This window comes from Thunnus maccoyii, chromosome 20, assembly GCF_910596095.1.
Source record: "Thunnus maccoyii chromosome 20, fThuMac1.1, whole genome shotgun sequence".
Taxonomy (NCBI): Eukaryota; Metazoa; Chordata; class Actinopteri; order Scombriformes; family Scombridae; genus Thunnus; species Thunnus maccoyii.
This window is the reverse complement of record NC_056552.1, coordinates 9,590,525-9,617,705: the sequence shown is the minus strand read 5'-3', so window position 1 is coordinate 9,617,705 and position 27,181 is coordinate 9,590,525. Positions and strand designations below refer to the sequence as shown.

The 27,181-nt window shown below is 40.8% G+C and overlaps 1 protein-coding gene across 3 annotated transcripts in view; it reads right to left on the bottom strand.

Moving 5' to 3' along the window:
- Positions 1–27,181, bottom strand: part of usp54b (ubiquitin specific peptidase 54b) — a 57,557-nt gene that overhangs the window by 28,022 nt on the left and 2,354 nt on the right. For all 3 annotated transcript variants that reach the window (XR_006092919.1, XM_042397744.1, XM_042397745.1), the window contains exons 2-4: positions 16,747–17,340; positions 8,144–8,236; positions 1,914–2,048 (exon numbers count right to left, since the gene is read on the bottom strand). Coding sequence is in view for 2 of the 3 variants with exons in the window: in XM_042397744.1 (XP_042253678.1) it covers positions 1,914–2,048; positions 8,144–8,236; positions 16,747–16,902 (384 nt within the window). In the remaining variant the exon portion in view is untranslated. The remainder of the gene's footprint in view (positions 1–1,913; positions 2,049–8,143; positions 8,237–16,746; positions 17,341–27,181) is intronic.

Sequence of the window (27,181 nt, the reverse complement as noted above, 5' to 3'; positions counted from 1 at the left end):
AGGCCTCTTTTATACCTGATATTAACATGCAATCTGTATCTAGATATGGGAAAACACATGTTAATGCAAAGTGTAAATGCAAACAAAACGCATTCGGATCGGAATGGATCAGCCAGACCACATTTGGAGGTGGTCAGGCTCATATTGTGATTGGATCTCAGCCAAATGTAAATGCAATCCGTACAACGTGACCACATTCATAAGAAAAAAATCCACCCGGCAAGTTGTAAGGTCACTTAACTCAACTTCTTCCTGCCAGCTAAAGCAAGCCTGGCAAAAGCTACCAGTAGCAACAGTGGCTAAAAACGTCCATCCACGACATTGCTTCCAATGACCTGGGACATATCAAGATCCGATCCGGTACAATTGAGATAACAAAAACACATTTTAATACCAGGTGTAAATGCAAAGAGCCATGCATACAGATCCAGATACAGATCACATGTTAGGCCCCATTTACACCTTGTATTATCATGTGACCCGTGTCTTGATAATGACAACCAATCAATGGGTCGTTGCACGTACACCTGGTATTAAAACGCATTCTCGTTTTCTCAGCTGCATCCACATTGTTATCGGATCTCGATATGCAAAGTAGCTGCCAGGAACCAGGTCAAGGAAACTGCTGCTACAAACGGACATCATTCACTTTTTTTACGAGAGAAGACTTCTAGTTAGCAAGGTGACCTTTCAACTTACTGGGACAATTTTTTTCTTATGAATGTGGTCACACTGTGCAGATTGCATTTACACCTGGCTAAGATCTGGTACAATGCAAGCCTTGCATTAAGATGTGTTTTTCTTCATTAATGCCAGGTGTAAATGGGACCATAGTGTCACTTCCTATAAAACTCAGATACTTATATTCTTAAGAATGTGAAAAATCGTTAGAATTTCATCATTATGTGACAAAAATGCCTTGAAAAATCAACGACAGTATTCTTCTGATTCTTGTAAACGTAACTTTTAAGGAGTTGTTCTCAAAGCATTCAGGGTTTTGAGAACTCCTAGTAGTTCAGAAATGATTTCTTTTAGCCTTTTAGTAGCGATTATATGTGATTATCATGATTCATGATTTTTTTGTGAAGAGTCAAAATCATAAAATGCTGACATCACTGAGCCCTATATCATATAGCAATAGAAGAAGATACAATCTCTTTCCTCACTTAATTATCTGCATCCATGGTTTTATCCAGTAAAAACCACAGAGATAATCAAATGTATTAGCTTTATCTCAGCACATGAAAGTACAATGTGATTAACTCCTTACTGCCATCTGAAGAACACATTCTGTGAGACATCTGCTTCTGATTTTGAAAAAAAGTGCCGCAAACTGTCAAAGTGCAGCATCATAAAGTGCAGTCGTGCATTGTGATTACCCAAATTAAAAAATAAGCAACCAACACCTGTCCGCTGCAAAATAACCACATGAACATCAAGCTAGTCAGTTTTAATTTAATATTCTTCACAGCTTAAATAAAATGTAACTTAATAACTTCATATAAATCATCTTAAACAACAAACTAGCTGGATATGTCTGCAGTGTCTTTTGTACTGGTTATTGGAATTGTGCGGCTGAAGGCCTGTACTCTCCATCAGCTTAGAGATACAGTGATTGGATAATGATAATGCAGTGTATATACTAATAGCACCAACTTACACACACACACACACACACACACACACACACACACACACGCACACACAAAGTCTAAACAAAAGTTGAACGCTAAGCTTGACAAATTTCCTGTGAGGCTGCTGTGCTGGATGTCTGGATTTCTGACTGCAGTAAAGATCTGAGAATTCCTCAAACACTCACAAAGCAATCTGACTTTGCTCTACAGCTCATACCCATTTGTGTGTGTGTGTGTGTGTGTCTGTGTGTGTGTGGCCATGTTGTGTTGCACACTCACGAAGCACTCGGCAGCATCGTCCATGATGCCCAGCTGAAAGCGTTGTTCGTCTTGGAAAGTCTTGGCCAGAGCGCTCCGCAGTGCATCTGATGGCAGCACACGCTCACTGCTGAACTGGAACTGAGCAAAGATACTCTGCAAACACACACACACACACACACACACACACACACACACACACACACACACACAGAAATTCATTAATTCTTTATTTCGCTGCTACAAATATACACACTACGCCACAAATGCTTTTCCTTAAAGACCTCTGCATTGTTAGAGTGCATGGATATATATATATTTATGTGTTTACTGTATTTCTTACAGACTGAAAAAAAAACTCTCACGACACAAAATGGGCACCTTGTTCTGTCAACTGACCCATAAAATAGAACCAGTGGAACTAGTTTTCAACTTGTCAGGACAAAAGTGCTGCACAACAAACCCAGACTGGACTAAAACAAACGCGGCGGCCGAGCCGCAGCACAGCTGGCCTCAATATCAGACCATATCAATAATAAATGGCGTTTGTAGTGCACTTTTCTCTGACAAAAACAGCTCTTAAAGTGCTTTGTAGCAGTAAAATAGAAACCAAATCAAACTCTTTCAGCGGGCTCAGACAGAAAGCTAGGCCACTGAAGTGTGTTTTGAGGGCAGCCTTCAGAGCCTGAGGAGGAGGATCAGTCAGTTTGAAGAGCTGTTTACACTGTTTACATTCATGCAGGTTCCAGGAAACTGACAGACCAGTAATCACAGCTGTGACCCCATATACAACCACTGAGTGTTTTCTGTTTTGCTCCAATACTGCTGCTTCATTTCAATGTGTAGGAGGAAGAATTATGACTTTGGACGTATTTGCTTGAGTTTCTGTTTTCGATAGTTAGTATATCTCAAAAAATACTTAACACAATTCTGTGAAATTTGGTGGAAAGTTTATCCAAGGAAAGTGTATTGTAGATACTGTAGATCCATCATTTGCTTACTTTTATAAACCACTCTACATATAACCACTCGTCACAAGTGTCAGGAGTCTATGAGTGGAGAGTTTTCACCTCTAAATGTCTCAGATTCTGATACCTGTTCATGTTCAAAACATGAAGAGGTGAAAACTCTCCACAAAAAGCAAAGATTAGAGATAATCTTTCAAATTTGTTTAGAGCTACACACATTTATACTTAGAACAATTTTCTGACATTTTGGAACAACAAAATCTACAAATTTGATCTAATCTTTAACAAATTTGGCACATAAAATATTTGGAGGATCTGAAAAATTATAAAATATCATTTTGATATTTTCTGTACTTGTTTCTATAAATGTGTAGTCTAACTGAAACGCCTGAACTCATAAATGCATTGTGCACTTACAGCCAAATTTGGATGACGATTGCACTCAATTAAATCCTCCAAAACCTGATGATATGACAACATGATTCATTTAAATGGCCATAAATAACTTAAGACTTTGTACAAATCATCCTACAAGGTCCTAGTATTCCTGCAAAAGTCATGGACGCCATCAGCCAGTCAGTATGATTGTCTATCACTGTGTGTATTCTGATGCAGATCTGCATCCATACGCAGAATGAAAATTTCTACACATATGGAGTATTGTGCAGCCTCAGTTAGTTATTATAGTAGTAGCAGTTGTATCCCACCTTGCACTCTTGGAAAAGGCTATTAGTAGTTGAAAATTGAGAGATCAAGGTCAATCTGTACCTTAAATACAGTGATCTAAGTCTAAACATGACGCTCGGTTTAAGCAGAGGCAGTGCGAGTAACTTTTGAGAGAACTGCAGACGTCTAAAGAGAGATAAAAGCATTGCTGACTTTCTTCACATTGCCAACGGATAAAAATGACCTAATTTTTTGTTGGTAAGAATACTCAGCCGGAAAAAGCAAAAAAAAAACCGAGCAAACTATTTTTTGACCGACGGTAAAAACAGAAATAAACACAAGTCAGTCTGACATGTCAGAGCGGTGGTTGGTGCTCTGGACTGAGCGCGCTGCTGGTTTTTCTGTCCCAGCGGTAATTCAATCACTGATTAGAGGGCTGGACTGAAAACCAGCAGGTGCTCCGTGTCCTGAGGACTGAGAGAGAGAGGAGTGTATGAAGTGACAGAAAGATATTCTAACAGTCACATAAAAGCAGCACACGTGTGTTTGTATCCACAGCAGCTCACGGCACGAGCGACGAGCGGAGGCAGTGAAGCTGTTTGTTTAGACATTTGAGAGTTTGGTTCGTGTTTTAAGGGTGATTTGAGAAATGTATGTGGATGTTTTGCTACTTTTTTTGTCCCCGTTGAAGCCGCTATTCTTTATGAAGGATTAAACTACCAACTATTAACAGCCCTTTCAAAAAGTTAGTGTTTGATATTTCTGGAGCGCCGCTTTAAAATATGCATTGAAATATGAATACAGTATATGCAAAATCTTCACTTCAGTGTATTCCATTTTTACTTTTACTATCCGCCTCTGGATACTAAAGCATGATTATCATTCGTACAGTCATATGTAAGCATCTCAAAATAGATGGTGAATGTTAGGAAAAGATAATGGACCACGGCTGTCCAAACACTGACTTGAGGCATAGCACGTTTAACCACAACTACTGTCTTTCCCAAAGTGTTTTAATAGATAAAACTTTATAACGCACACAGAAGGCAAACCTTGATCTCTGGTGTCACTGTGCAGTGCTTTGTACAGCCATCCCAACCCTGACAATCCAGACATTTCCTGAATTAGAAATAAAACATTGCCAGTTTCCTCTTGGAGACTTCACATCTTCTACAGATTACCAAACCTAAACATTAGCCAAAGCTTTTCTTTTCTTAGCCAGAACTCCACAGAGGTTGATTTACTTTCTAAACACTCGACACGAAGTTCACACTAAGTTGTTTAAACCTCAGTAATATGAGATCTGATATACAGGTCACAGAGTCCAACACAAGTCAAGCTTAAATCTGTGTGAGATTCAGACATGTAAACAATTCCTGGTGTTGCCTGGACTTGGTCACACAGTTTATTCCCTCTTATTATTCTGCATCTTTATGTGCTTGGTTGTTTCTAAATTTCACGTCATATTTGACATTTTGGAAGCGGTTTACAGCGATGGCTGTGATCATGTAGAGTGAAAATGTTATAAAACAATATGCCTTCAGTCTGTGTGTGTGTGTGTGTGTGTGTGTGTGTGTGTGTGTGCAGGCTGAGGGTTGGCAATGGGGAAGGTAATGCAGTCATGCTGACAGTGAGCAGAGTGTGTGTGTGGTGTGTGTGTGTGAGAGAGAGAGAGAGAGAGAGAGAGAGAGAGAGAGAGAAGAGGAAAAAAGGGGAATGTGTGAGCAATAGGGTGCGTGCATGAGTGTGTGTGTGTCTACGTCTGTGTGTGTGTGTGTGTTATGGTGGCTGTGCTGACTGCAGCAATGCGCCAAGGAGAATGGAGGGGGAATATACCCTACAGAGAGAGGGAGGGAGGGATGAGGCAGAGTAAGAGAAGGAGGTGTGTGTGTGTGTGTGTGTGTGTGTGTGTGTGTGTGTGTGTGTGTGTGTGTGTGTGTGTGTGTGTGTGTGTGTACCAGCACGAGCACGCATTGGTCTAAGTGTGAAGACAGGCGCAATCTACACCAACTCCCACATTCATTCATCTTTCTCCTTCCCTCTCCTCCATTTCCACCTCTTTCCTTTTTATTCTTCTTCTCTCCTCCTATTCCCTCCACACTATGCGTGCGTGCGTGTGTGTGTGTGTGTGTTCAGGTATCCGCGTCTGAGTATGTGTGTGAGTGTTTTGCTGTTGAGAGAGATAAAGTGTTGCAGTGATTTCTAGACGGATAGCCACAGGCAGCCTCTGAACTTCTGTTTACTACGAAGGCAGGCGTCTTTATCTGCTGCGGATAAACAAAAAATTCACACAAAATCTTCAACATTCCCCTCATAAACAAAAGCCCCCCCATAATCATAATTTATCTCTTTGGTTCTTTAATATGGATATTTGATAATTTAACATGCCGTTAAAGTTCATTTGGTGTGTCTCGCCCTGTTATTTCAAGACTTTTATCTTCTTCGCCGTGGGGAATACAGCTACAAACAGACTGTAGCAACAACGTTACATCTGTTCCTCTTTTTTTTTTGACAAAAGAGCGGCAGTGACAGGACGGTTAATGAAAACTGACAGGAAAATGTGAACACTTAACACGGCGACAATACCTTTGATTCGTAAACCCACAGCTGACTCACACACAACACGCCCACAAGCCTGCGTGAGTGTGCGTGTGTGTGTGTGTAGCATCCCAGCATGGTAAGAAAGATTTGTGTGCATCTCAAAGCGCATGTGTGTAGCAGCCTAACGTGTGCGGCATGCAAGTAAGATTTGTGTGCATGTCTAGGTGTGTGTGTGTGTGCGTGTGTGTGTGTGTGTAGCATCCCAGCGTGGGCTCTGCTAGCTCAGCGCTTTCAGTCAGCCAATTAATTACAGAGAAGCGCTGGAGACAGAACAGCGTGTAGAACACACACATCGACACTGCTACACACAAACACGCACACACACACACACACACACACTACTACACCACAGCGCATTACACACAACACTTCCCTTCACTCAGACACATATTTGTCATCATTGATGCAACAAATGGCTGGAACAGAGCTGCATAAGGCTCGTTCATTATGAGGGTTTCATGATGTTACAGATCTTCATCTTCTGTTTGGCTACTTTCTATCAGCAGCTGCGGGAACACAGCAGCCATTCAATCTGTAATCATGTTACAAAAGCTTTTACGTGTGCAGCTCTAAACGCTCATTGTGTTGTGAGGCAGCTCTATACTAGGGGGGAAAAAAAATCCTCTGCTGTAAAAGTACATGATGCATTTTACACAATGGTAGAATAATAAGCAGCAACACCACAATGGAAAAATACACCATTACAAGTAAAAGTCCTGCATTCGAAAGTCTACATGCGAACATGTAAAAAAATATATAGTTTTCAGAATAAAAGTACTTATTGTGAGGAAGAGTGGAGTTTAATCTTGCTGCCAAGTGAAAACATTATAGGGAATTTTAGATAAATAGAAGAAAGATGGACAAAAGAAAGGAAGCACGAAAGGATGGATGGAGGAAAATGAGGAGGAAAAATGGAAGAGATGTTGAAGAATTAAGGAAGAGACAAAGTAAAGAAACAAAAAGGAAAAGCGGGAAAAGCGAGGTGGTCAGTTAAAAATTCGCTGGACACGTTTACACACAACACAACTATACACAGCTAGTATTATATGCCAGATAAACTTGTTCTTTTGTAATCAAGTAATGAGAAGTATTGGCGAGTGGTTGCATAAACCTTTGCCAGAATCTCCCCAGCTGTGTTTATTAAGAGACAGGTCTCACCCACCACCCAGTACATCCAAACAGGAATTTGGACTAATATTGGAGGGTTTTATTGGCTCTTCGAGGCTTATTCTCTGCTTTTATTAGTGTCAGACAAAGCTTGATTTTGCTGAATGGTTCAAATTAATTGTGCTTCTCATGTTTTCTAAATGCAACGAATAAAAACTATTTAGAAGTTTAGTCTATTTTTTAATTTATATCAAGAAGTAAACATAACATGAAGTAAATATTTCTGCCCCATTTCAGTTGTGATTATATTGTGTATTGTATTTAATTTGTACTTTTTATGTTTATTGGTTTTAGAAGAGGCAGGAGCACCACTATGTGTATTAGTTAGGATGTTTTCTGCGCATTATGGTCTTTATATATTGGAAAAGGTCATTAAAAAAATGTTAATCACATAGAAAAAAAGTAAGGAAAGTATAGGGAAGAAACTTCATACAAAACCTGTACATATAACTCAAGCCATTAGATAAACGTAGTGGAGAAAAAAGATATCTTCTTCTGAAATGTAATGACGTAAAAGCAGGAAGTACCGAAAGGTCAAACTCAAGTAAACTTCCTGTACCTCAGAATTACTTTTCCTGACGCCACCACAGTTTGTGTGTTGAACAAAAAGAGTAAACAGGAATAAACAGAAGACAAATGATAGACAGCATTGCAATCAATAACCACACCACCAGAATCTAAACCTTCTTCAGCAGCGAATCCAAGAAAACCCATATCACGGTGCTGTTAGACAGACAAGTGATCTGTGGGAAGTGTAAGACAGAAAAACACCAGAGTAATAACCGCTGCTGCAGGTTTGCAGTAAAGTCCTCCTCAAACCGTCAGTACACAAAGCGTAAGTGTTTTTACCTTTAATGCGCAGAAGATACACGAGTCCTCCATGCACTTGTGTGTGGTCAGCTGTCGAAAGCTTCTGCGGAAGATGTCAAGATGCCACAGTACCTGAGAGACAAAACACACATTTACACACACAGAAAAACTAAATAAAGCAAGTGGATCAACCTCTGTTACTTTAGTTAGCCATACAAATGATGTTTTGTCCCAGGTCCCACTGAAACGGATTCTTAATCCCTTCAACTGTAAGATCTGTCTTAATGCTTTTCTTTTTTTTGTTCTTTTGTCATCCTGTGTTTCACAAGGGATAGTGACACTCCAGGCTCTTCATATAAATATGATTTTAACAGGGTTTTCAGTGTATTCATTGTTTCTGGTTAGTTTGCAACTTGTGATGCTGTTTTTTATACCAGATAAGCAGGCAAACTTTTTTTTTCGGCCCACTTGTAAATTGATCCAAAAGTCCCATTTACGCATTAAAAATGATGATCTATATCTATATATATACCTTAACAATGGGCCATGGTGCCACAAGACATGTTCATTTCTCTTCTTTTGTTATTTTAACTTGTTAATAATGTTTCACCAATATTTACTTGCATTAGCTTCATTTCTATGTCACAGTTTATAAAACAGAAATAAGCAATTAACATTGGAATCAACATATTAAAGCCTGTTAAATATGTGGTTATGCCACGGCTAAGATTGGTGACATGACTGCTCATGGTTGCCGGTTGCCATAGTTACACATTTTCCAGGTGCATAGCAGTCACAAATAGCAACTGACAGAGTGATGGGAAGATTTGAAAGGTAAAGTCTTCATGATGGGGTGCAACAGTTTAACCGCTGATCATAGACACACAATCTGGACAATTTATGGCAAATATCAGATATTTATGTCAACAAACAACTAAACTTTTCTTCTCCTCTTTTAACATTTCTCACGAGAGCAAATAAGCTGCATTTCATCTCAGCGCGAGCCGAAACACAAACCAGTGTGTTTCTGCTCAAAATAACTTTCCATTTAGTTTCATGTTGGGTTGAAAGTGACAAAGACGCTCTAATACTTTCACTTCAGGGGGTTAAAAGCTTCACTGGCTCAAACAAACAGTTTATGGCTGTAGTGAGGGATTCATCTGCTAACTTTAAACTGTGCACCGCAGTTCAGGTATTGCCATGGCAACCTCGTCCACATTGATCTGTTGCTGATGTGTAGAGCCTTCTTAGCTGCTCTTGATTGATTTCATTTGCATGTAAGAGAAACGCCGCTGCAAAAACATCCTGAAGTTTGTGACAAAACTAATTCTGAAGCTAAAATTCTGACTTTCAGTCATATTTCCTGTAGCTTTAAGAGAAGCGAAAAAAAGCAATGTTTGTTATATTAACACTGAATCAAAGGACTTCCTGTAATGTGAGATGGTTTCTGAGAATCAACACCACAGTCTGCAGCTCTGTGTGGCTTTCAGCCATTTTCAGCTAATTGTTTTTCCCAACAGCGCCCACTCAGTGTGATTTCTACTTTGTATATTTTCAGCCACAAAAGAGAGCGAGAGATTCTGCGGGAAGGACGCACAGACAGAAAACGAGCAGCACGCATACGATGAGGAAGAACACATAAAAAACTAAGTGGGCTGCATGAGGTAGACCTCTCTGTGTCCTCTCTCTCTCCCTCTCTCTCTCTCTGTCTCTTAGTGCATAATTAGGGGAAAGAGCTCTCAGTACATTCATTCACCATGCTGAAAGATAATATTGACACAACACTGTCCCTTAGGCTTCGACTGAGAACCGCAGCACACATGCAAAGGACCGCACACTGTTACAGTAGGCACGTACAGTACAAGAGACACACACATACACACAAAACCAATATGTATGGAAACCTTAGCAATACAGCAGGTCTGCACTCTGTATGTGTGTGTGTGTGTGTGTGTGTGTGTGTGTGTGTGTGTGTGTGTGTTAAGGAGAGTGATAGGTGGAGGAAAGAGGGGGCGGAGGATGACAGACTGCATGCTGACGCCAGTGTACGCGTTCTATCTTTCTCCCCTCTCTGTTTCCCCTCCTCACTCTGTAGTTTATTTGGTCGTGATGAATCGGCGCCCTGCACAGCACTGCAGCAGCCACAAGGAGGGCACACTCTCTCCATGCCCATCCATTCATCCATCCATCCATCTATCTATCTATCTATCTATCTATCCATTTATCTATCCATCTATCCATCTATCTATCCATTTATCTATCCATCTACCCATCTATCTATCTATCTATCTATCTATCTATCTATCTATCTGACCTCATCAGCTCATGTTTTTAGGAAGTCATCATCTTTCCAGCTGCGGGTCGTCATTGTGATTTGAGTGACAGACGACTCTGAGACGATGTGGTGAAGTCAGCTGTTTATAGGCTCATATAAGTTGGGTGCAATATTAAATTACAAGAAATACCAGAATTCGGAGCACATACAGATTCAGTTGTGTGCTTATTTGTAAGACTGGTTTGTAGTTGTAAATAGCTTGACAAATGTTTTTTTTTGTTTCTTTAAGTTTAAATCATTTTTGGCACCATGATGCATACATCATTATGGATTTATGGGTTGTGACTGGTGGCTTTTTATCATAATGGTCTGGAGCTATAAATGTCAATTAATTGCAAATAAATAGATTTTGGTGCATATGATCTACAGGTCTACCTAAGTTCTTATTTATGGCTTACTATCTGTAAAACATTAACAAATTATTAAAGATTAACTGGTTAGTTATTATAAAACTATACCTATTATTTGTAGTACAGTAGGTACTATTGGAAAGGATATCTGTGCACACAAGTACAATACATATTAATAAGTATGTAAGTAAGTAAGTAAATGCATATTAATATAAAAAAGACAACATCTTTCCAGTCAAGAATGAAGAGAATTAGAGACACGGTTTCAGTTATTAATGACATTTGATGGGAAACACTTTTGTTGTCACAGTGAAATGTTGCAGTTTCTGGCAGATCACTGAAGTCGTGCACATCAGCAGAGCAGCACAATGAAGACATCACGGGCTCTTTATAATCTGACAAACTCTTACTCTCAGACATATAAACTGCACGTTATGCTTTGCTCCTACCTGCCTCACACTGCAGCTGAATAGGCACGTGCACAGATAAACCTCAAAGGGGGCTTCAGCACCTGCCCGTTTGGCCTCCTAGAGAGAAAGTGCCTCTTTTCTGGGGTGTTTTTTCTAAATAAATAAATAAATTCCTGTTATTCCTGCTACATCCAGCTTGACACAACAATATACTCAGTACCTCATCTTGTTTCTGAGTGTAGCTGACAGAGAATTTATATTAATAATGTTAGGGTTAATGGTTTACTGCAGAACTCAGTAGCGTGGAACTAACGTTCGGAGGGGGATTATTATTGTCATTGCACATCCCATGCAAAGCGGGTACGGATACTGTCACGTAACACGTTTCTCCAAATTGTTTAGTTATAAAGTTGTGGAAAATGTTTGCATCTTTATCCTCCATAAGCTACAAGATAACGACGATATGATACACTTAAGAAATACGACGAAATTAAGGATGTTTTCCTCCTTCTGTAACAAGCAGCCAATGAGGTGCGTTCAATGTTAGTTAAGTTAATCTGAGTTTCTAGCGTCAAATTGACCAGCATTAACTAAAGTCAGCAGTTGCCATTGTGTTTGTGTTGTTAATGTCAGACATTAAAGTAACGCCTAACGTACAGTAAACATACATATTTCCTTTCTTTGTATTTTATGTGTTATTTTTGCTCAACAGGTGAATGTGTGTATAAGGACAGTGAATGCAGCTACATTACCTGATTGTTGAATGTTAACTTTTTACTAATTGTTATTATATATTTAGGCAAATAGGTAAGTTCAAGCACTTTTTTCAGTATTTTTGAAGGGAGGGAGGGATGAAGGACAGTGAACTGTTAAAATCTTTTATAGTCCAGTGTCTAATACGCCTTATCTAAAGCTTATGTGCTGCTTTTTAGAATTGTGGCTTAAATGCATGATGTCTTCCAAGCCTCCGTATTATGATAATGATATATGAATTATATTAAACTAATTCGTTGGCTCATAGTAATAGTATCTTAGCCATACGATATCAGCATCTTCTTATTGCCTGTTATTACTGAAGCAATTATGCCTTCTATGGAGAGTTGGTAAGAGATGAATATCGAGGTGAGAGAGGCAGCCAGAGGAAGTGCATCTTTGTCAGCAGTATTAAGCTGAGCTTTTGCTAGTGAGGATGTCAGTCAGAGGGCTACAGTTGGTAAGAGTTGGGCTGGTTAACATGTGAGGAGAATCTACTGAAAATACACTTCATTTCTTTGCATTTATCATTAATTAACATGTCATGTAGCAGCGTTTGAACCAACCTCAGTCATGGGTTTGTTTTAATGACATACATTTTAATATCCCTATTACAGTGCTGCAAAAGTAGTCATTCCAGGAATATATTTATTTAATTATTTGCAAAAATCGCCTTTTATGAATTTGGGCCCCTGCCCCTCTAACATCCTCTGCACGTCCTTGCAGCCGTGTTCATTGGTTTCTGCCCTGCATGACCCCAGTTCCTCCTGTTCTAGTCTTTTATTACCAGACCTGATGATGGCGTGTCTTTTCCAGTGCATTTTGTTTATCGTGTGATACTGTTGTAATTTTTGTCCAGCTTTTACCTTATTATTTGTCTGCCAGCCATTACTTCAGTTGTCATTCCTCATACTCCTCCCCCGCCTTGCACTTGTCCTCAGAGTTTCCCGCCTCCCATCATCACCTGACCTTCACGCTCATCCATCCCATATATGTTAGCCATAGGATGTGGCCTCTGTTCTTGTTTGCCTGCCTGCTCCTTCTTTGGATTTGTTTTCCTCCTTCCGCTGCTGACCCCTACCTATGAATCAAGACCAAGTAAACATCATCTAAATCCTACCTGCTCTGAGTCTTGTTTTTAGTCCAAACAGCACCTAACAGAAACGTTACAACTGCAGGGTTTGTTGGATTCTGTTGCCCTGGCGGTTTTATTGTTCTTCTTACTAAATCCTGCACTGTTGCTTGGATTAATTAGGAAGATCTATTCTGCCAAACGAAAGTGTAAAACAATTTATGCAGTACATGGTCCTGTATCCTCTAATGTAAGTGTTGCTAACAGAAATGTTAATGCACACCATCAGCAAAAGTACTTAAAGGTATTTGGCTAGAAAAACTGTTCATTCGACCGCAGTGGCGCCTAACGTCATGTTATATATACTTCTTGAAATGAGAGAAAGTCGATATGACCTTAAAGGAAGTTGTAAGTTCAGGAACACCAGAACAAATTTGAAAAAAAAACAACAGATGTATGAATATATGGAGCAAACTTGAGGATAAATAAAAAATGTGTAAAACAATCATTGTGTTTAAGAAAATGTTAGAAGAAAGTACAAGAATATGGTGTTTATAGACATTACATTGTTAAGTAAAACAGTCTGTTTGAAGATGTTTCCATTTATTAATTGATGTATTTTATTTTAATGCTGCTCTACTTTAATTGTATGAGTATGAAGTAGAGAACAGAATGAAGTACTTGGTGTCTTGGTGAATGAACAATGGTAGGCATAATAAACTTTGTGGTCTTATTTAAGAGGATTTGTTGACTGTTTTTGTTAAATGTGCTTTTTCGGTATGTTTTTCCGGTTTGACAACATTTACATTTTTCTTTATGTGTTGCAGACTGAAATAAAGATTGATGATGATGATTTCAGATTACTATACTGTACAGTAAGTGACTTTATAACAAACTGTAGTCCTCTGCAAGCAATCCAACACAGTTTCTGGATGCATCATTAGTAATGTCCTTTAACTTCATCAGTATTTGAAAACCCTTTTAGAGGTTAAAACACTTGAACGCACACTGTTGTTAAACTTACAGTTACATTTAGCTTTTGATAACAACACACTGCAGAAAACATGGGACGTCTACAATAAATCTTACATATCACTGCTTATTTCCATATTCTTAAGTTTCTCTTCTGTACCGCTGCATCACACACACACACACACACACACACACACGACACGCTACGGCCTGACAAGTGAACTCATGTGTTTCTGCTTCATCAAAGCCAGTATAACTCCTTTTAGATATTTATTTTTCACTTTTATTTACGCAGTGAAAAGTTGCTGAGCATGTACACTTTACACCTTCCTTCGCTCTCATTAAATTACACACACTGCTTCTGATGTTGCTGCTGCTGCTGACACCAAGCAGCGGGAGGTTAACTGCCTTGCTCAAGGGGTCCTTGGGGGCGAGGAAGCAGGAGAGAGTCTTTCACATACTGCATTATACAGTAAACATTACAGTAAACAAGCAGAGCCTGGATCCGCAGTGCTGCAACAATTATTACGACTATTCTAATAATTGATTAATCATCAGGAATCTTTTGTGGAAAATTGCAAAACATTCACTAGTTTCAGCATCTTAAATGTTGGATTCGATTAAATATCTTTAGGTTTTGGACTCGGACAAAACAAGCAATTTGAAGATGTCATCTTGTGCTCTGAGAAAATGTGATTTCTAACTGTTCAGCATTTAACATTCTTACATTGTAAAAACAAATTAATCAATAATTAAAAAATGATCTTTAGTTGCAGTCATACTGCTAATACAGCAAGTCTGTCCTAAACCAGAACCCCTTATTCTTCACTTCAAACTTGCCACCAGCTACACGCCAACACACACACTCGGAAGCGTTATTCTATTGAAATTATATAAGCAAACATGTGTACAAATGAACACACACACACAAACAGAAATACACAGAAAAATAGCCGACAAGCATCTAAATAGTTTAACATTCCCTCAGTTTATCCTCACTCATCTGTATCCTGATAAACATCCTCTCTTCTCTGTGTGTGTGCGTGTGTGTGTGTTTATGCATGTGTGTGTACATGCGTGTGTGTGTGCCCTTGAAGTGGCCCACTTCTCTCCCCCCTCCCCGCTGAAGCTGCTTTACATGCCTTTGTTGAGGCATTTTCTTCATTTCAAAAATAAACTTTATGTCCTTCACTGTGTCTTTTCATCTCTCCCTCTTCTCTCTCTCTTACCTTATTTGACTCTTTAATTCCATTGTGTCTCCCAGCAGCATCCCCTTTATTCTTCGCTTAACTTTTTCCATACTGTACACTCCTCATCACTCTTTCTTCCCCTCTGCTCTCTTCAACTCTCCCTAGGCTTCTGCCCCATCACCCCCTCCTCCTCAGCTTCCTCCAGCCTCCCTCTCCTCTCCTCTTCCCTCTCTCTCTCTCTCTCTCTCCTTCTCCCTCTCTCTCTCTCTTTCAAGCCAGTAGTCAAGAGGCATTTATGTGTGTGTGTGTGTGTGCGTGTGTGTGTGTAGGTATGTTTGTGCCAGCTGGAAGTCTTGGGAGGAGGGAAGATTGTAATTGTGTGTGTGTGTGTGTGTGTGTGTGTGTGTGTGTGTGTGTAAAGAGAGAGAGAGATGCAGCAGTAGCAGCGCAGTGTAAGCATCTCCACACACAGACTGGACGTCCATACTGAGGCCAGACCGGCAGCAGTGCCAAAACCCACCGAAACACGCAAACACCCGTTAATATGGCGCTAATCTCATCCCTGTCGCGCTTAAATATCACTTTACTGCAGTGTGAGAGGGGGTACGTGAGCAGTGGGTGCAGGCAAGTGTGTGTCAGCATTGTGCATGACGTGGAAACCACTATAATATAAATATAGCATATCCTAAGCTGCTTAAAAGTATGTGTTAATGGTAAGTGGCGAGTAATACTCTAATGCACAAAACACAAATCACAAAATGCTACACTGGAAAGACAAAATCATCAACTTTTTAAATATCCTCAGTATGCAAGCATGAACAGAAATAGAGATACAACTTCTGTCACTGCGATAATTCTGGCAGAGCACTCCAATCATGCATTTTTATTTGTAAATAACTGTTTTTGTCTATTTTTAACAATGCAGTCAAAAGGTATTAGGACAGTGACATATTTCTTCGCTGTGTTGGCTCTGTACGCATCGGATTTAAAAATGAAACAATGACTATGAGATTAAAATGCAGATTTTTCAGCTTTAATGTGAGGGTGTTTACATCCACAACAGATCAACACTGTAGAAATTGTATTTAGGGGATCAAAAGTAATTGGACAAGTTACAGTAGCATAAAACTGAAGTCTCTGATACAAATACATGAGCAGACACTTTCTGTGATGCTCTGCAGGCCTGCACTGCAGCTATCTTTGCTTCTGTATTGTTTTGAGGGGGTTTTTTTTGCTTTCAGTCTGGTTTCAGTGAGTGTAAAAGAAAACATCTGCATTCACTAAACTGGATCCAAAAACAGTGCTGTTTAAATTTTTTCTAGGAAATAAAATTGCTAATTAAAAAATGTCAAAATCTATTTGACTTTTTCAACCACTTTTGTGAAAATTCATTTGGTCAACTGAAAATAGTTGACCCATGGCGGTAGATTGAGGTCAATTGACTGACTTGGCCAGTCAAAACCGCCACATGGTCCTAAAAAACTCCATGAAAAACATGTCGCTGTCCGAATACTTTCTGACTACCCTGAATTTGTGTTTGTACGTGTTTTTCCGACTGACCTGCAGAGCGCTGTTGAGGAAGCAGCTGTTCTGTCCCGGCTCGTTGCTCAGGCCTTTGCTGGGTGCGATAGAGGTCATGGTTCTCGGGGTCACCAGCCCCTGCACCCCGCCTACTGCTCCGCCACCCGATGCAAAGTAGTTCCTCTTCCACGACATCACTACCTGGACGCCCCCGTTTTCACGGCAAGGCGGGGAAGGGGTGGGGCAGCAGACAAAGCGACGGCCTCTATGTCACTCCCATGAGAGAGAAAGAGGGAGAATGAGAGAAAAGCGGAGGAGGAGGAGGAAATGGAGGGAGGAAGAGGACGGAGGCGGCGGCGGTAGATGCGGTGTGTCTTGGATGGGAATTTGGCACCCATACAACCCTCCCCTTCTCCAGCCGTGTTTCACTTTAGAATCTGTCCACTTGCTGGAGCCAGTCTTGGCTTTTTTTGTTTTTTCTTTTTTTTAGCTCCTTGGATTTAACAGTTTGTGTTTAAGGACATGAGAGTGTGTCCAAAGCGTCCTTTGGCAGATTCTGTCAGATGTTGATTAGGCAGCACAGCTGCTCCCATGCAGGGACTCCTTCGATGCTTTCTTCTCTTTTTACTTCGCCTGAAAGACACAAAGACCAACCTGTTAGGCCTCCTCACACAAAACAGCTAGCCAGGTCTATCTTAATAAAAACTAAATAAAGAGTAACTGAACACCACCTGAAAATCTAGTTTTTGCTGACCTCCAGTGGTTTCACTTTTCACCTTGCTGCAGTGATGTACAGGTGTACTCCAGGACGCCATGACATCACTGTTGGGTGCGGTTACATGTGCAACACTGACCACATCCAACCACCACCACCAGCCAGGTATGGTCAGATGTGAAACAAGCTTGAAACTTTCAGGGCAGCAAAACACTGCTTTTCAGTCTGGTGTTAAGTCACTCTTTAAATGCATACAATGCTAACTGTCTATTCTGCATGACTGTGTGTGGAGAGTTCAGTTAATTGTTGAATAAAAACTCTAAATGCTAGGTTGATTGATGATGAAGATTTTAAGGTAGCTTAAATGGGCAAAAAATGTTGATAGCAGGCAGGTTCAGCTCTATAGTGTTAGCTTCCTAACTGTAGGTGCTACTGACCTAGCATAGCCCAAAAATTTGGTTTATTTTCAAATGTGTGTAGGAGACATTGTTACATTTTAAATATCCTTACATTGCCTTTAAGGTTTGATGCAAACCAACATAAACCTGAATTAATCAATAAGTCTTGCTGTATATGTAGTGTGAAAGGGCGGCTTATGTTGTAGTTCTAAAATGACACCCAAATCTGCAGCGTTATGTAGCCTTCTAGCCTTTTAGCAAATTGTTTTGGTTTTACGACACATTTATTGTATCGTTCAGTCTCTCAACAACTTTCATTTATGCAAGCAACCTCTAATAAACTCACGACCTGCCCAGCATCAAACAGCAGACAGAGAAAATTACCGACTAGCTGGTTAAGAAAGTTTAACGTCTAGCAGATGAAGTGCCAGATGTTTTTCTCAGGAGTTTATGGAGACCAAACCAGAGTTCAAAGGAGGACGAATCTGGTCTTACATTTATCAAGTAGATACAAACATGACTGCATATAAATGTTAATGTTGCTCTGTGTCTGCTGGATATTTAAGCAGGCAAATGTTTGGTAACACATTAGCCATGACAAGCTAAGGTAGTAGCTGTGTATTTGTCAGCTTGTTGTGATGTTCCTCTGCCCCCTAATGGCCAAAATTTATTTAAACGTATCATTTCATTGCTTTTGCACCATGAATCGTGTAAATCATCACATGAACATGTGTTAGTCGGGGTAACATTGCATCAGTGGAATTATGAGACAGGGACCGCTTGGTGAAATCTGTTATGTCATTTCATAGTCAGTACTTAGGGACATTATCTGGAGCTTATGCTGGTTCAAGCATCACTGTGTGTGCACAGCTTCTGAATGTGAGTGCGTGTGGGGGAGACTGAGAAAAAAGAGGCAGTCTGTGTGTGTGTGTGTGTTTCTGTTTGTCACCCTACAGTATGTGTGTGTGGGTGTGTGTACATGAAGTTGCATAACACCACAGGGCAGTAGCGAACAGATCCGCAGTGCCCCCTCCACTCTCCCTCTCTTCCTTCCCCTATAGCTTCCCTACTTTTGGCAAAGCTCCCTCGCCTGGTTGCCGGGCTGCGTTGCCGGCACAGCACCCCCCTTTGGCGAAAGGCCAGAGGGCACAGGGATGCTGCGGCGAGCAGGCAAGCAGCGTGGGTTGTCGCTATGGCGATGGCCACATGGGATTGGGGTGGCGAGATGAGGTGATGAGGGGGTGGGATGGAGGTAGGGTGGGACGTCGTGACAAGGATGGCAAGCGAAATGCATCAGAGCGAAAATGGACGGAAACATTATGCAACTGTTAGATGGCAACGTTGCAAAGTCAGTGCACATCCCATCTATCTCTCTATCTATCTATCTATCTATCTATCTATCTATCTATCTATCTGTCTGTCTATCCATCCATCCATTCATCTATCCATCTACATGACAAAAGCAGAAATCCACATTTGATACACTCATCCATAAACAAACAAATCCAAATTGCCAGAGGATTTATAAAGGGATTTGGCTGGCATGCCCCTGTGTGCCATTTTTCCTCTACAGAACAGCATCCTGAGCTTCTGTCTCAACATACAGTGTGTGTGTGTGTATGTGTGCGAGTGATTGTGTGTGTGTGTCTCCCGCTGAGCCCGTGTGGAGTGTGTGATCACACATCCTCTCTCTGACTGCACCCTACAGCCACACACAACCGAGATCGCTCTGGCAAGCCCTCACACAAGCACTATTTATGTGGCCTGTGTGTGTATATGTGTGTGTGTGTGTGTGTGTGAGTGTGTGTGTCTGTCTACATCTTCGGCTAGTTACCATGGAAATAGGCCAAGCAGCAGGCACGCGGGGGAAAAGCCGAACCATGTGATTTAACTGAGAGACACACTGTGCCGCACTGGTTGAGAAAGCACACATACACACACACACACACACGCAGACAAACACACACAGAGACACAGGGGGCTGGCTAGTGATGATGATGTGTATTGATGGTGGAGAGTTCCTGGAAGCCAGATTGAGTCAAGGCACAAGTCAATCAAACTCTCTGACCCTGCGCTGGCAGGCATAAGGAAACCAGGACCTGTGGTCGCAGCCCAGACAGCGAACACACATGGAAGACATTTTCCACATGTGATGTTGAGGTGAGGACACTGGTTGTACATCCAGGCACAGACACAGTACGTGTGTGTGTGTGTGTCTTCATCTAACCCTGTGAAAATCATTCCTAGCTTGACTTGAAGCGTGAGGAGTGAGGTCCCGACTTCTTCCAGGGTTAGGATGTGAATTTAGGATCAAGAGTGCAATCAGGAGCCAGTTTAGGTTATATTTAAAGGGTCAGTACACCCAATTTACAAAAAATACTTCTTAAAAGTCTTATTTAGTCTTGCTATATTTGTCTGTAGGTTTTCTGCTGCCACCCCAGTACAATGGAGTTGAATGGAATTAAGTTTTTGGTGCTCACAGCTTTGAAAAATGACATTTGTGAAACAATGTCATGTTGTTGTTATTCTGGATAATCCACAGATAGATAGAAAAGTTTTTTATTGGAACTACTTTCTCCTGAAGAAATAGTCCCTGTAAAAACTGCTGGTGATTTTTTTAAATGTCACTTTCACAGCTGTGAGCACAACAAATGAAAGTGTCTTCACCTTTATTGTATCAGGCAGAGGCAGATATTTCAAAACCAGTGTAAGCAGAGCCAAAACTATCCACATGGCTAGATATCACTAGAAGTAAGTGAAGAAATCTGATTTCTTTTTTGTTTGAATGAACCGACCTTTTAACCTCTTCCAACTCCACAGACATTTGGCAGGTTCATCACTGAAGACCAGCATTGTTCAAACCCACTGAACATTACTGTATATTCAAATGAAGGTCTTAAGGTTACTGAAGTAGCCAGACAGGTTAGACTGAACTATAAGGACATATACTGTATAAAATATATAATAGTGTAGTGGTTTAATACACTGAGCGACCAACTTATTCACATATATAACTGGAAGGAGCAAAATAGCAGAAATACCTTACAATACTATGCTATTCATAGAAATGACACTGCAAACTGCAACAATGACCACAGTTGACACAATAATTAAAGGCTGATGATAATCTATATTTTTCTTCCCATAAAAAGGCCAAAACTTACTAATAAGTATTCTCTGTTTAGTCAAAGCCTGACATATATTATTCCTCTGTGCCACAGAGCTCCATTGTTTTCCCAGAAATGACTAAAAACACGTCAGTGAGCCACTGGGTGACATGCTCCATCATTACCATTAACACAAGCACATTGTTTACTTTGATTCAATTACACAAACACTGTCCTGTTGCTGTAAATACTCACTAAAGCACCAGATGTGTATTAATCCACCACTGAAAATAGTCCCTAACAAATGAACAAGTTACTCCTGTTTGAGTAATATTTGCTAAAAACTACAGCTGTTGAAGGAAATGACATTTTAAATTGAAACTATGTATTTGTGACCCTTCTTTAAAGATTTACGTCTTCTACAGGAACCAATGGGATTTGTGATGGAATAAGCAGATATAGAAAGTACATGGGATGTCAAAAGGTGTGGAAAAAAAGTTTTAAAAGACGTAATGAAACATATTGATTCAGACTCAGATAGGTTAGGTGTAAAGTACGTTAAGTCAAACTTCAAAGGGATGGGCTTGGACGTTAAAATGATCTTTTTCGGTTTGTATCTAAATGGATGTGTGTGTGTCAGTACGACGGGAGATGATTACTCGTGGATCGATAGGAGCCAGTGAGGGCACAGCTGGGAGCATTGAGGACAGACAGCTGTTTTCATGGTGCCACTCTACTGTCACTACTGCTGCTACGACTAATACTGCAACTCTTACAGCTACTAGTGTTGCAAATACTGACGCTACTTTTACACCTGCACTATTGCGACTATTTCTTCTACGACTCATCTCGCCGCTGGTTCTGTGGTGACAATTACTACATAGATATTATTACATCAGTTACTCTTTCTTCCTCCTCGGTGTCACAGTGCGTCACAGTGCACCGGGGATCCAACAGGCATCATGCCATCCTTCAGATGCTGTCCTCGGTTCAACTCCTGCAAACCTCTGAAGTTCTGTGTGTGTGTGTCGCTTGATGAGCTCAGAGAAAAGGAGAGACGGAGGAGTGAGTAAGGAGACGAGGGAGGGAGGAAGGAAAACAGATGGGATGAGAAATGGGACAGGGAACAGTGGGAAGGGGAGAGGAAGATTAAAAAAATATAGGCTGAGAAATAACAAACAAAAAGGAAAAGAAACATTTGTTTTGAGGAATCAGAATCAGAACCAGGTTCTTTGTCATTTCTCAGCCTATTTTTTTTTTTTTTATCTTTCTCGCTCCTCCCCACTGTTCCCTGTCCCATTTCTCATCCCATCTTTAATTTCCACCGTCACTATCACACCAACTGCTTTCCTCCCTCCCTCCCTCGTCTCCTTACTCACTCTTCCGTCTCTCCTTTTCTCTGAGCTCATCAAGCAACACGCAGAACTTCAAAGGTTTGCAGGAGTTGAACCGAGGACAGAATCTGAAGGATGGCGTGATGCCTGTTTGATCCCACGGTGCACTGTGACGCTTCCTCTCTGATCCACATTGAATGAATGTAAACATTCTGCACAAACATCCGTCCATCATTCTGTCGCTCCATCAGATCAACATTGGAGAGGAACGGCGCTCCATATGAAACACGGATCAAGCGTTCTTCCCATTTTACTCTCCTAATCTGAGTCCCGTTACTTATTTTTCATGTTGTTTACTATCTTTCTCTTCACTCTCTCACTCATTTCTCACAATATTCTTTCCATTTCTCTGTGTTTTGGACAGAGCATTGATGGGGATGTTTTAGTGATAAATTCTTAAAATTGAGGTCATTTTATTTTTCGTTGATGTTGGTTTTACCGTGAGGCTGTTTCACTGTGGTCTGTATTTTCAAAAAGATTTAGGAAGCACCTCCTCTACATCAAGTGAAGGGTTTCATGCTGAATTATGCTGTTAATGTTTTTAAGATAAGTCATGTTAAAGTTTCTGAGGTACCAACATTTGTCTAAATCAGACTTTTTGGCTTGTGACCCTTTAAAGTGACGTGTATACTCATGACCCCATGTCAAGGGTCTATCAGCAGTTACAAGAGTTTAAATAGATTTTAGAGGCCTGAAGAGGTCAAATGATCCTGTATTTCACAATAAAAACAAAGTTTAAAGAAAACATGAAGATAATCTGTGTAGAAAAAATATGTTCTTGTTTCCTATTTCAGTAATAATCCCACCACTCCCTCAGAGTTATCTTGCAGCACCATGGGGGCTCTGAGCCCCACGTTAGGAACCAAGGTCCTGAAATACACTACATGGCCAAAAGTATGTGGACATCCAAACAAAGCATGTAGACATTAAAACGTTACACCCATCTCATTCCAAAACCACAACAGCCTCCTCTGGAAGACTTTCCACAAGGTTTTTGAACCTGGCTGCAAGGATTCACTCCCAGTAAGCAAAAACAACATTAGGGAGGTCAGACACTGCTGTTAGTCATCCCAAAGATGCTGGATGGGGTTGAGGTCAGGGATCTGCACAGGCCAGTCAAGGCCTTCCAAACATAACCACTTCTTTATGGAGCTTTCTTTTTGCATGGGCGGACTGTTGTGTTGAAATAGGAAAGGACCTACACCAAACTGTTGCCACAAACTTGAAAGCCACTAAATATATTATTAATATCACCACTGAATGTTGTAGCATTAGTATTTCCCTTAATTATAACTAATGGATTTAGCCCAAAAACAACCCTGGACCAAAAGCACACAAAAGTATTTGGGCAGGCATGTCCTCATACTTTTGGCCATGTAGTATATGTCCAACATTTAAAATATGATCACCTGGAAAGGTCACAAATTTCTCTGTTTTTATCTTCAGACACTGTGTTTCCAAAATTATCTACAGTAATACAAAGGATCAGCATCGTGCCCACTTCTCATTAGGTTTTTTTCTCTACTGGTTGCTGCTTTGTTCTCCATTTTATGATCCTATTTATTCCCCAACTGAGGAGAATTCATTTTGAAATTCAAAACTGGTCTCAGAATTGGATGGAAATAAAACTAATGACACTGTTTTGGAATTTGAATTCACTGTCACTGTCTTTCTCTTTCTCTCTCTCTGCTGTGGGTCAGTGTGGCTCGGTGACAGTGACACCAGTGTCAAGCAAGCTGAACAAAGAGCTGATACTGTCCCCGAGGACAATAGCCTGTCCCTCACACCATCTCCCTCCCTCTAAAGCAAACATGAAGACTAGAAGTATTATTTATACATCCCTGTAAAAGTCTTGATCTTTCTCTTCTCTCTCCTCGGCTGCACTTTCCTCCCCTCCTTCCCATTCACTTCATTCCTGCTCTCTGTCTCTCACTTTCTGCCACTGACCTCTATTTTCCATTCTCATTCCCTCCATTTATTCCCCCCATTCATCTCTGTCTCTTTCCTTTCCGTTTCCGAAAAACTTCATTTCACATGCATGTGCTCGCACACACGCGTACACACACACACACAGTGGTTTCCCTCTAACTGGGTTATGTGTAACTTCAAATAGCTCTATTTGACAATAGGGAGAGCCCAGAGTTCATCTTCCCCTCTGTGCTTCTCTTTCTCCCTCCGTTTCCCACTTACCATCACAAGTTATACTGTATGTGTGTGTGTTTCATGTGTGTATGTGTGTGTGTGTGAACATACAGTAGGCACACGTGCAGCAGCATGTGTGCGCATGTTGCCAAGACTGACAATTTTTTTTTTTTTGCAACCTTCAAGGTCATTTCCCTGCTCAGACTGTGTAACATTAAAGTATACATGTGAGAACACACACGCACACACACTCACACACACTCACACACACACATACATGCACGCTATAACCTAGATGCAACCCATTATCACCGTGGCACATGTGCACATCAAATCCTATTAGTAGGAAATATAAAGAGGTGTGAGAGTATTTGCTTAATATTTAGACTGTTACATAACCATCCTTATTTACAATGTATGCTGAGAATCATGCAAGGTTTTTACAGTTCAGGTCAGAGACGGAGAGGAGACGGGGGGGAAACAGGGTTTGCAGGAGATGAAAAGAAAGAGAGAGGAGAGGAGGGGAGAAGAGAGGAGAGGAGAGGAGAGGGAATGGGAGAAGAAAGGAAAGATAAAGAGGAGTGGAGAGAAGAGAAAAGGCAAGGAAAGGAAGGGAAAGGAAAGGAAAGGAAAGGAAAGGAAAGGAAAGGAAAAGAAAGGAAAGGAAAGGAAAGAAAAGAAGAGAGGAAGAGAGGAAAGAAAAAGAGGACAGGAAAGAAGAAAGGATGAGAGGAGAGGAGAAAGGAGGAGAGGAGAGGAAAGGAGAAGAGAAGACAAAAGAGGAGAACAAGGGTGTGGGAAGAGGGACAGGAAAGGAAAAGAAAATGGAGGGAATTACAGAAAGAAAAAGAGGAGAAGAAAGAAAAAGGAGAGGAAAGGAAAGAAAAGGATGAGAGGAAAGAAAAAGAAAAGAAAGAAGAAGACAAAAAATAAGAAAGTGGGAGAACAGGGGAAGGGGAAGAAGGAGAGGAAAGGAAAATAAAAACAGGAGAGAAGAAAGGAGAAGACAAAAGAAGACAAAAGACGAGCATAATGAAGTGGGAAGAAGGAGAGAAAAGGGAGGGAATTACAGAAAGAAAAAGAGAGGAGAGAAAAAAGAAAAGAGGAAAGAAAGGAGAGGAGAGGAGAAAAGAAGACAAAAGAGGAGAAAGGGAGTGGGAAGAGAGGAGAAGAGGAGAGGAGAAGAGAAGAGAAGAGAGGAGAGGAGAGGAGAGGAGAGGAGAGGAGAGGAGAGGAGAGGAGAAGAGAAGAGAGGAGAGGAGAGGAGAGGAGAGGAGAGGAGAGGAGAGGAGAGGAGGAATACGTGGGACATCAGATTGAATAACAAACCACATGTCTAAGAGAACCGGTTACAGGAAAAGAGAAAAAGCTCTTCAGCGGATGTTAAAGGTCAAAGCAGACATATGAGCGTGCCTTTCTTTCCCTCTCCTCCGTCTTCATCCTCCGCTGTCGTTTAATCTGCTCTTCTTTATACCTCAACCTCTTATAATCCCACACATGTGGAGCCAACTCTGACCACTGAGGCAGAAAGACTTTAACTGAAATGTCAACAATAGATTAATGCCCTGGGAAAAACCGAGACACAAGCCGGAATCCGTCACACATGACTAGAAAAGGAAGGAATACTCTGAGGAATTAAACCAATTAAGTGAATTCGAGTCAAATTTTAAGTGAATTTAATGGGTTTATCTTCTAAACTGTTCCACCACATGACGGTTTGTCTGCAAATACATGCAATGCGTCAATAAGACCTTGAGATGAGTTGACAGAAGCTGTTTATTTTCATTCTAGGGATATTACTTTCAACAAGTAACTCTAAAATTGCTCTTTATCATGTAAAACCCAAACAATCACATAAAGAATTGGCAAAAAAAAAAAAAAAAAAAAAATAAAAATAGACTCAAATTCTCCACAGTGATTATCCAAGCCAAGTCAAATCCTGAGGACGGAGATATTCTTCCTCGGCTGTGAGGATGTTCATGTCACGTGTCAAGTTGCCTCGATTGTCCACCACAGAAACGCACGACATCACATAAATCGTCCTGATTGGTTTGAGTATTTAAATAATGCCCCCCCCCCCCCCCCCCCCCCCCTCCTTCCCCCTCCCCCTCCCCCAAAGTAAAATCCCACTGAGAGGGAAGGGGGAAGCCAGGCTTTTTTGGCAGCGTGTTCAACCCGACTGGGGCTGAGGACAAACTATTTTGTAGGTAAAGGTTATGTGAGTTTACCTTCCAGCACATCTCTACTCCTTGTACACACAAAAAGGTTGTGTGACAAGAATACCATTGTGTGACAGGTCATAAAATATGGAAACAACAGTGTATGTAAGGATGTGACATACTAAATATCTGGTGTTTTGAATCTAAAATAGAGAAAATGGTTATGGCCCAGGCAGTCATGTGCACACATACAGTTCAATAAATGCACATTGCTCACATTAAAGGATAAGTTCCCATTCATACTAGCTATTAAAAATCCATTTGTATTGTGTTTTCAATGCATTCAAAAGTTTATCTGAAGCATAGACTGTATATAAAGATGGACGTGGCGAGATGTGAGGTCACCCGTTAGTTTACATTGAAGCCCAAAGTTGCAGCTTGTGGTCAGCACCATCTTTTCCGTTTGGAGCCAGGACCTTCCAGGTAAGGGTTGTGGCATGGTTGCCCCTGGAAACACACCCTCCTACCTCAGACTGAAGTGAACGCTAGCTTACTGGGA